Genomic DNA, 11214 nt, shown 5'->3' with positions numbered 1-11214 from the left:
TAGATTGCGAAATTAATTTCTTATTTCTTCTCATTTTTATCAATGTAAATATATTCCAAGTAACGAGTCATTTATATTTCATTAGTAAATTACACGTCGTGACTCACTAGTGACGAACGTCCATACACCGTTGGTATATATCGCACGTACGTATGCAACTGCAAGAGCAAATGATTTTTTAATAACCATATGATTATCTTTACCAATTGCGTTTGTTGTTGCGGCTGACTTAAAGGATTCAACTTTTGACTAATCGAAGTTGGTAGAGAGAAATCATTGATTACCTACAATTATACAAATATAAATTGCAAAGTTTGTTTCTATTAGTATTCCATAATTACCCTCTATTTACGTTACGTGTCAATCATTTTAAGAAAACAAAAGATTAAAGTTAATATGAAATACATTGTGAAAATAATTATGATTATACTTGAAGTAAACAAATTCCTGGGAAATGATCGGAGAAAGAATCGAGTAATGGACTAGTCAAAACAGCATCGGGTGAAACCACATAAACATTGCTTTCACAAAGTGGATATATTATCGTAGCCTTTGCCCAATAAACTAAATGGCCAGTTAGTTGAAACACCTGCGCGAGTGTCAGATCAGAGTCTGCGGCTAAAGTCTGCAAACTTTTCAATGGATTGTACATTTGAATCAATCGTTTCAGTGCCGGAGAGCAATCTATTTGTAAAGACTCCAACAATTCCAATGGCTCTGTTAACAAGAGTATGCCATGATAAGGTCTTAAACTGTTCAAACATCTGTAAAAGTCACAAATATATTTTAAATTGTACAAATCAACGCGTAATTAAGAATACTCATCGAAATAAAAACTGATAAAAAATTTTTCTAATTCAATAAATATAAATAACTACGATAAACAAATAAATACTGAATTACTTGAAAAGTTTGATACAAAAAATATACATTTCTTATATTTTCTTGTAAAGATGTAGATAAAATGTTTAGTTAATCTTTATATTAAATTTTTTTTATTAGAGAATATATCTGATATAACTTATGTAAAACATATTACGTATAGAATGTATGTACAACCTAACGAACCTGTCTATAATTTTGGGATCTATAAATAGTCCTTTTTTATGCGTTTGATGAATTTTCTGGGGAAGACAGAAGCGGACTTGAATCCATTTGTTAATTATGATATTAACGATGCCAGAAGTGCTGAGATTGCTAAACACAGACTTTAAACCACGTGCCAATGAGCTTCTTTGAAGGATTAATTCATATGGTGATTCGTCGCAGTCGCTTTCACCTTCGGACCTAAAAATATAATATCAACAAAATAATTTTATCAATAAATAAAAGATAAAATTCATGTTATATTCACCTTCCAGCAATCTCATCGTGCGTCGATACCATTATCTTTATCTCGTCCGTCAGAAAGCTACATCTTTTTTCTTCGTGTCTCAATGCTATGCCTAATCTAAGTACATTAAAATATTACTTCCACTTGCAATAATAACCAATTTTATACATATACTCAAATTATATTACCTTTTGCTTAGATCGTAATAACATCTTACTATTGAATGACTCGCTTGCGCTTGTAGTGCAAAAACTATATTGAAGAGCATCGAAGAATTTATTTCCTTCAAGCCACGAGATGGAACTAAAGTTGGATGTCCAACAAAACGAACGTCATTTACTTTTAGTTCAAACTTTTGTTCACATAATTCTGGCTTTACAGCAAATAGAGTAGAAAGAACTTCATCAGTTAAACCAGTTAAATTTCCATTACTTACGTTTGACATTGGAAATGGCAAAGACTATCAAAATAAATAAAAAATTATTAATATAATTATTATATATATGTATTATACACATATATATATATATATATATATATATATATATAGGCACATTTTTACAATTTGACTATATTTAGAAAATGTTTGCAAACATGTGATTTAGATAAAAAAGAACCTGTAATAAATCTTCTGTGTTGATCAACGAATAAGGGTTTTTTCGTTTTGTACAGTGATTCAAATCCCTTACATGATTAGTCATATGTGGATATCGAAATAATAATCTATCACCTTTGCTGTCACTTTTTACTAAAATTATACTTAATGGATAGATTCCCATATTTTCCAATTCACACTAAAGATTAAAGAAAAAAATAGGGATTATAAGCAAGATTAGAAGATAATATATTTATAACAAAGCGTTAATAAAGTAAATATATCTTATTCTATACATAGGTTATTTCTTCTATGTCATTACAATATTACATTGCGCTATTGTCGAAAATGTAGCTTTCTTTTCAAATAGATGTAATATTCAATAATAGCGCAATAACAATATCAGCGCGCATATATAACAGAAAAGAAATTACAAGCCATCACATACGAAGCATAACCTGCATGTGCATAGCATAAGAGCTCTAGGCCTAGGCCTATAAGCATCGTATGAATATCAATATGGCGACTTTATGCTGGTAACTGATTGGTTCAACGATCTTATGCTATGCTTATGCAGCTTATGTTAGGCTGGTATTCATAGTCGAATCTTATTTAAAGATTGTCTCGAGCAACGTCTTAAGATGCTAATACGACTCTCTGATTGGCTGATGGCATCTTAAGATAGTACTTAAGATAATCTTAAATATAAGATCCGACTATGAATACCAGCCTTAGGTTTGTTTTTTATTCCTGCACTGCCACACTGGTGCAATAAGACAGAAATATTCCCATTCTAATTTTTTCCCATTCTAACTTATTGCACCAGTACAGCAGTGCAGCGACAAAGAACAGGCCTAGAATGAGAAAAAATATATTTGTTTTAGGCCCGATTGTTCCAACTTCTTGGTAAACTTACCTACCAGATAAGCATATGTGTCTATCTTCATTTCTTTTCTTAAATAAATAAAGACGAACATATATTTACCTGGTAGGTAAATTTACCAAGAAATTGGAACAATCGACCCTTATTCTAACTTATTGCACCAGGTGCAGCGGTGCAGGAATAAAAAACAAACCTGGGGCTCGATTCTTGAATTCATTCGTAAGAAAACGTATGCGCAAATACCCGCTCTAACAGAAAAGTTGCAAGTTTATTGGTTAAAAGCTATACGATAGCCAATAAATTTCCAACTTTTCTGTAAGAACAGAATTTGCGAATACGTTTCTCTTGCAAATGAATTCAAGAATCGAGCCCCTGTTATTTTGGGTCTGTTCGCGTCACATGCTCCACCATGCTCCTATTCACCCCAACGCACTCCAATACGTTGATTCCGATGACGCCAACCTATTAGAATGCGTTGGAGTGAATAGGAGCATGTCGAAGCATGGCGACGCGAACAAACCATTTGTGTGTGATGGCCCTAATAGTTCAAGTGCATATTTTGTGCGCACATAAGGTCTGTTCGCGTCACATGCCCCAACAATGCTCCTATTCACCCCAACGCACTCCAATACGTTGATTCCGATGACGCTAACCTATTAGAATGCGTTGGAGTGAGTAGGAGCATGTCGGAGCATGGCGACGCGAACAAACCAATAGAGATACTGGAAACACCTAGAACGACGGGATGACCGTTCTCAGCTTCTTTCTTGGTGCTGGCGAGTTAATTATTTTGCATATATCTTGTTAGTATTCATTAGTATTGTTCGTTTTGTCTGTTCTGGGTCTACTCGGAGCAAACCCGAGCAGACCAACGCACTCTAATAGGTTGGCGTTATCGGAATCAACCTATTAGAGTGCGTTGGGCTACTTGGGTTTGCTCCGAGTAGACCAACGGACAAAACGAACGATACTCTACTCTAATGTCATCTTTCGTGAGAATATGGATTAGCGCGAAGAAAGTATTTTAGGAATAAGAATGAATCTATTGTAAACACGCGGTACGTTGGTTCGCATAATCTCGAGGATTTAACAATTTGTACTTATCTTTGATTTGTTGGGACATCGAGATACTCGCAAATATATATTAAATTGGTAAATTGATAAATTTTACCAAGTGCAACGAAATCGGTTTCAAATGTTTCGGTATAGTCCTTTATGCGTAAAGAGGCAACACTAATTATGCATTTTTTTCCACAGTGAATACTAAAAGATAGTTTTTCTTACGAGTGTTGACGATTCACGTGACGCAAAGTGACCGATTCTGCGTTTTGTTGTGTTCGTTTTACAAGCGGATTGACGGCGACGTTTATGCAAAAAACTGTGCAGGGTGCCGGAGATTAATTCGATTTGTCACTTGTCATTTGTTTATTGTGGAAAATTTCGAATTCCTCAGAATTGTGGCAGCTACGGGTTGTTTCGGGTATCAATTTCCTACAAGGTCTCTAAGGAAAAAATAGTGTCGTCAACTAAAAATAATTTACATAATTTATTTGCGTTTAACATGCTCAAGAATATTCTTTCTTGGAAGATTTATTACTTGTAAAGTCACGTTTAATCGATCAGGTTTAATTAATCTTAATAATCTTTAATTATTCTTCTGATTTTTGATTATGTATTCGTGAACGTAATACTTTCATATCCATAAATCTTCTAGTTTGTTTAAATGTTTTATTTCGTATTATCTTTCATCTTGCAGACTTTAAATCTTTTTATATCTATGTTATCAACTCATATAAAACTCTCTTAGCAATTAGATTCTCATTAGTTACTTTTTCTTTAGATTTTGGTGTACAGATTAATTTTTATTTTTATTGGGTTTTTTAGAATTTATTATTTGCTTATAAGAGATCAAATTTCTTACTTAAAAAAATGGAAATTTTGTGAAATATAAAACATTTCTGTTTATAGTTTGCTTTATACTAGGGTATATTAATATTTTCTTAAATTAAATTATGTTAAAATTATATAGTTTATAAAATTTAGTTACATCAAAAATTGCATGAAAAAAAGTTAAAAAATAATTTGTTTAAAATTATAAATTTTGTGTAACTTTCAACTTTTTAACTACCCACTCTCTTGCTTTATACTTATTTTATATTACATTTTATATTAGATTTACTTAGTATTTATTTTCCCCACTTTTGTGAAGAATTATATTTGTATTTAGAAAATTAAAAAATGATTTTTATAACAACACTAAAATTTACCAATATAGATGATTGGATAACAGTCCACATTAGTAACATAACGCTTTGAAACTTGTAAAAGTTGGTTATGCGCACGTTGATATTAAGTGTTAAAATATATATCGGCACTTATATTGACTGATTTTGTTACCTTTGAAAATAGGAAAGTCTCGTGTTTAATCTTTATAGCTGAGGTGTTATTTTTTGTTAACAAAATTTTTACGGTATTTGAAGGAAAGAGGGTATTAGGTACTTGGTGCCGTTATTAAATTGATTATCAATTTACTATCTTGATATTAGTATTCTTATTCAATTTATATAACTGTATTTCAAGATTGTAAATTTATTCAGCTCGCAATTTGATAAACTCGAAAAGATAAATATAAAATCATATGAGAAATATTATCACAACATCTAGATATGATTAAATGACAGCTAAATTGTTTTTAATTATTAATTGCTTTACAGGTTGTTCTACATTCTTCTATTATTACTTGTTACTCCTGCATAAAAAGTAACGAAAAAATAAAAATAGATATTACATACCATTTCATATAAAATTCATATAAAAATACCTTAGAAACATATAACGTAAAATATGTTTCAAACTTGGTACCACTACAAAAAAATAATTTGAGAAATTATTCTAAATATATTTTTTTTAACAGAAAAAGATAAAATTATACCTAGCGTTTTATAATCCTTTTATACGGTACAACAAAATTATTATAAATAATTACCTCCGTTTAACAATTTAAAAAACGAGTTTTTATCCGGCTTTCGTATAGAATCTGAAATCACTGTGCATTAACTTGATTCGTTCGATTTTACAATGCGATGCTCGAGTATTGAACAGTATTATATAATGTAACTCTTTGAATCTAATCTCTAGCAACAAATTTTTTTTAATAGTGTTTAATGAATAGATTCTATAGAGGTTGATATCGTTCCGAAACGACCAAAAAAACCGCGAGTGCCATCGGGTCCTGCTGGCATTCTCGTTACATTCTCAGGCACGTGCGTCATTACGATATTGTTGTTGCTTCTCGAACGACAGAACACGTTTTGTTCCGAGTTCGAAGAGCATAAGGATGATCTCCTGGTATCGAAATCACGACTGTATGTCGAAGGCCTTCTCGATGACGGTCCATAATCAGTCGATCCACGACGATTTAAGAAGTAGCAGTTTTCTCGGCATTCTATTGGAGAACCTGTTATAATTAACAAATCCATAAATTGATTATAAAAAATATGAAAAAATCTACATCCCTTCTAAAAGTCTTCATACATGTGAATTCTAATATATATTTGAAAATTTCTCATTCTACAAGTTCTGAGAAACATTTGAAAAGTTTAAAACAATTTCAAATATCTTTCAGAAGTCTTCATAAATTTAAAATATAAAAATTTCCAAAAAATTATATAAAACATTCTTTAAAAAATTCACTAAGGCATACATAACAAATAGAATAGTTTACGCGATAGAATATATTAAAAATTGTTTCGTAATCGACGATTTTATCCAGTTACGATATCATATGTACGGTATATGCGATTACTAACTAGTGGATGAACAGCAGGAATAACGGCGGCTTTCGTGATGATGAAAATTATTCGAATAACTTGGATAAAAGAAAGCTGCTTCGGAACCAGACGAACAAGTGGAATAACGTCTACCAGAATCTGAGCTGGAACCAGATCCAGAACCGGAACAAGAAGACAGACGTCGAAATATAAAACCGTTTTCGGAACTGGATATAGAGCAGGTAGAGAGCTTACGAGATAAGCACGTGTCCGGTGATGTTGGTCCTGCTATTATAAGATAGATAAATAATTGATTGTTTTGTAAAAAAAAACGTTAAAAAGTTTAATTAAATAAAACTATATTCTCTCTCTCTCTCTCTCTCTCTCTCTCTCTCTCTCTCTCTCTCTCTCTCTCTCTCTCTCTCTCTCTCTCTCTCTCTCTCCTTTATCTCTTTTCTTGATTAATTTTACACATTCCGCGCTATTAAGCATTTATAATTTTTGGTCAATTTAAAACAACTTAAAATAACTGTGAAACAAAAAGACGTATTACGACAGAAATTATAAATTATTAGTAAACAAAAATTTAACAAAATTAATAAGAAAAATTGAATGTAAATACTATTCTCTAATAAAAAAAATGTTGAGAGAAGAGAACGATATTTCTCTTTGCTACGACAAAATATTTAAGGTTTAATCTCAATTAAATTTAATACTCAAAGTCAAAGAAATAAACAAGTGATGAAAAAATAAAAAGTCAAAAAATAATAAAATATTTCCGGGAAAAAATGTTTCGTATAAAAACATATACGTATAAATATATAAAATACGTCCATATATGTTTATATTAGTCTCCTTTCTTTTGTAAAATTTCTGTTTGATATAAAAAAATAATAGTCATCCTGAAAAGATAAAAACTAATTTAAAAAATAATTTTTGCATTGCTTCTTTTAAAAAAGCTAAGTATGAAAAATTGTCCATATATAATCATACATATTTCGAAATATGATTATACATGAACAATTTTTTATACTTTTTTAAAAGAAACAATGCACAAATTATTTTTTAAATTAGTTTTTATCTTTTCAGTATGGCTTTTATTTTTTATATCAATAGAAATTTTACAAAAGAAAAGAGACTAATATAAACATATATAGACATGTTTTTTATATATGTGTGTTTTTATGTAAAACTTTTTCCCAAGTTTAACGAAAAAATCAACAGAAAATCGATAAAAAGATCTGCAATGGTTGAAATAATTGGTCTGTAACATTTCATATGACGTAAAAACAAACGATATGTTCTTAGGAGGTGATACCTTGGAAAGGATAATTCGTATTATAAACGTGATACATCGGATATCCGTGGAAACCTCTCTTAACCCTTATTCTCCCATCTTCAGGTTCGGATCCACTAGGACAACTGGACGAGTTGTGATTGTCTTCTTTTGCTATTGTATTGAGAGTACATTTTTTTGTAGATTGCTTCTTCTTCTTGTCAGCCGAGTGACGCAATTCAAATATTTTTATGTCACTCGAGACCATCTGCGTGGCAATTCGAGCGGAAGCCGAATCAGTGAATTCGACCATGGCGCATTCCTGCATGGAGGCCAATTCTGCCCTTTTGGCGATTGCTTGTCGTACCTACGTAACAATTGACAAAGACGTAAAATACAATGTAAACATTTTTTTATGATTAATGCCTCGTCATAAGGTATTATTATTTAATTCAATTCACATAAAATTAAATTTAAAAATTACCAAAATTGGGACCAAAAAAAAGATTTTTTGAAATTATTCTTTTAATTTGCGTAAATTATGTACATACAGCGATAATACATTATTTATATTACTAGCGAGAGATGTCTTACTAGTAATATAAATCTTTCAAAGAGAGACTTTTCTGTAAAAAAAGATGTAAAAAATATTTAAAATATAAATGTTACAAATGTCATACATTGTATGTAAGAATATCTGGTTTCGTAACAGCTGATGTAAAGATTAATTCGATCGAATAAACTATTATTGCGGTAGAAACGTTACAAAACGTTTTAATTCTTACGCATTAACTGTAGCTTGTTATCTGGCACAAATTAATTGCAAAGAATATTATACACATATCTCAATGGTAGTTTATGTCATGCAATGATTGTGGAAAATTTTATGGGCGACACGGTAGAAACGAGTGATAAACAAGCATTATCCGAATTACTGTTTATTATTATCAATATTCCGGTCTGTTGAATGGTCGGTAATGTACAATTAACTTGAATTGAGCGATACAAGAAATTACACGAATTACATTAATTTTTCTATCGGTAATTAATAGACTTCTGACTTTACGTTCTTTTATGCGTATTTTTGCCTTTCGAGAATGTATTCGGTAAGAACCGATCAAAGTAGAATATAAATGACGAGAAAGTATATAGTTTGACGATAACGAAATATAATATTTCAAAATTATATGCCACGTGATCTTTTATATACAAAGTAAAAAGAAAAATCTTTAAAATGCTAGTCGTCAAAATTCGTAGACATATTCCATCAATCAATTCGCAGGTTTTTTGGGAGCGTCCCAGATGCGCACAGATCGAAACGGACACCACCAATCAGATTACTGAGTTTGTTAGAGTTAGGATAAATTTATAGAATTTGATTGGTGGTGTCCGTTTCGATCTGTGCGCATCTGGAACTCACTTTTTTTTAGCTAAAAAAAAGATTCTAGAATGAAACAAATGGATACTTTTTGCATTTTGCTGAAACGATAAACCATCTAAAATAAAAGCTCATCTTTGCAAATTAAATGTAAAACATAAACTATCTAAATCGATATATACATACATAAAGTGTACAGTTAAAGCTATAGTTGAAAATACGTATAAAAATTTTTTTTAAGTGAATTGAGCAAATATCGTGTTACAGAGCATCCTAGAGAGTAAAATTTTGCTACTCTAATCAATTGCTAAATTCGCATCGACGATTCAATTAATGCACCCAGTTAAAGAAGCGTTTTTTAATTATTTACCTCGGGCGGAACAGGACGTCCAGATTTGAGCACTCTTATAAGCGCTATTTCACCGCAAGGTTTAAAAATCTCTGCAACAGATTCAACTGTTAATTTCTCTCTCGGTAAGCCAACTGCTAAAATGGTTCTGGAAGGAGTTGTTTGATCGAAAAGTGGCAGAGGATCCACTCTACGCAGCTTAATGCCTTGTGGATTAAGCTCGAGCTTTTTAGACCTCTTTAAAGCCGCTCCGACCACTCTCCAATCCCTACTGAGGTGCTTGACCTTTTTGAAGCTGGATATTAATTTAAGGGACACGTAGCCTTCCTTATTTCTTTTCACGTGTTTCAATAGGAACGCGTCCTTTACGATATTTTCATCAGAAAAGTAATATTCCACCTGAGCGCATATCTTGTCGGCTAATTCGTCATCCGGCATCACAAAATCGTTGGTCGTTCTCACGATCGTTGAAAATTCCGACGATAGATCCACTTGTTTCTTCTGTTTTTCCACTTCTTCCAATGTAGCGTCATCCAAAGTGTCTGCGCCCGAATCTTGCTCGATATCAATGTTTTTTACCCGATTGGTAGAGGACTTGATCTCACTCTCGTAATCTGACAAGTCGGCCTCATCGCTTTTGGAATCTCTTCTTCTATCGAAAGAAAGACTCACGTCACTATCTACCGAGGAGATGCTGTCCTTTGTTTCAGATTTCTTCATGTGGTGTGAAGGCGAGAACAGCAAATTGTCGATCTGTTCCTTTAAATCAAGACTTGATACTCGCGTCTCCATATTTTTATCAAAGTAGTAAAAATAGATTATATATTTTCGAGTTGTAACGAGTTGGTAGTGATTTTAAGTTGTTTTAATTACTTGATGACTTTAACTGATGACTCGTATTCTTCCTTTGGATCTTGAATGTCTTTTACATCAAGAATAAGAATGGAATATACACATGTGCCATGTTGTTAATTGTTCTCCTCTGATCCTGACGTTTTATTATCAGTTGTCAAGACTTTTGCGATTAAAAACATAGATGGAAATTACACGAACAAAGCACTCGTCGCTCACTGACCTTCCACTTTGCGCGCGATTCGTTTTATAGCCGCGGCCGGGTGTCTGTGTCGGCCAAGTTCGATGCGTGCGGGCAAAGTTGCGATAGTCTCGTGGCCTTCTTAAATACCGGTCAAGAATGAAACATTCGGCGAACGACCGAAGGGCACTCGAATCGAACCTTGAGCGAAGGAAATGGAGTTTATGATACAAGTGTACCTTCGAAATTATCTAGTACGCATCATATTACATGTGGGTGCACGCATAATTGAAATGATAACAATCTCGAGCAATTGTAAAATCTTTATAATTTTTTTACATTTTAATAATAAAAAAAAGTATACATAATATCGATACTCTGATGGATTTCACCACTCTATCGGATCGTGGAACATCGATGTATTGTCGCACACAATTGACAGTTACTGTAGGTAAGAAAGGATTTCCGACGACGACGGCGGCGGCGGCGACGGTGGATTATCGTTAATCAGTCTTAACCTCGGTAAAGCCCTGCGGGTATATTCGACGCGCATCGCGTCTGTACGCCAATAGCATAATAAAATATAGGTCAAGTCCA

The 11214-nt window shown here is 32.4% G+C and overlaps 2 protein-coding genes and 1 long non-coding RNA gene across 6 annotated transcripts; 1 reads left to right on the top strand and 2 right to left on the bottom strand.

Moving 5' to 3' along the window:
- Positions 1-107: 107 nt before the first annotated feature.
- Positions 108-2422, bottom strand: LOC105829960 (GATOR complex protein NPRL3; the record flags this gene model as incomplete). 4 transcript variants are annotated; one of them, XM_036293691.1, is given in 7 exon segments in its annotated part: positions 108-284; positions 431-764; positions 1069-1287; positions 1355-1450; positions 1522-1793; positions 1951-2127; positions 2225-2422. In XM_036293691.1, coding segments are annotated over 6 exon segments (1260 nt in total), but the record flags the coding sequence as incomplete, so codon positions are not given.
- Positions 2423-3429: 1007 nt separating this feature from the next.
- LOC114254371 lies at positions 3430-4866 on the top strand. The gene is made up of 2 exons (XR_003625732.2): positions 3430-3963; positions 4069-4866. It is a non-coding gene; the product is annotated as an uncharacterized LOC114254371 (long non-coding RNA).
- A 472-nt stretch (positions 4867-5338) lies between these two features.
- LOC105830732 (la-related protein 6) lies at positions 5339-10787 on the bottom strand. Its single transcript, XM_012670239.3, has 4 exons — positions 9606-10787; positions 7900-8224; positions 6621-6869; positions 5339-6268 (listed from the first exon to the last, which is right to left on the bottom strand). The coding sequence occupies exons 1-4, from the start codon at positions 10374-10376 to the stop codon at positions 5973-5975; spliced, it is 1641 nt and encodes a 546-aa protein (XP_012525693.1). The 5' UTR covers positions 10377-10787; the 3' UTR covers positions 5339-5972.
- Positions 10788-11214: the final 427 nt, after the last annotated feature.

Source organism: Monomorium pharaonis, chromosome 11 (assembly GCF_013373865.1).
Source record: "Monomorium pharaonis isolate MP-MQ-018 chromosome 11, ASM1337386v2, whole genome shotgun sequence".
In the NCBI taxonomy this organism is placed as follows: Eukaryota; Metazoa; Arthropoda; class Insecta; order Hymenoptera; family Formicidae; genus Monomorium; species Monomorium pharaonis.
Note: the sequence above shows the minus strand (reverse complement) of the source record. Positions and strands in the feature narration are given on the sequence as shown.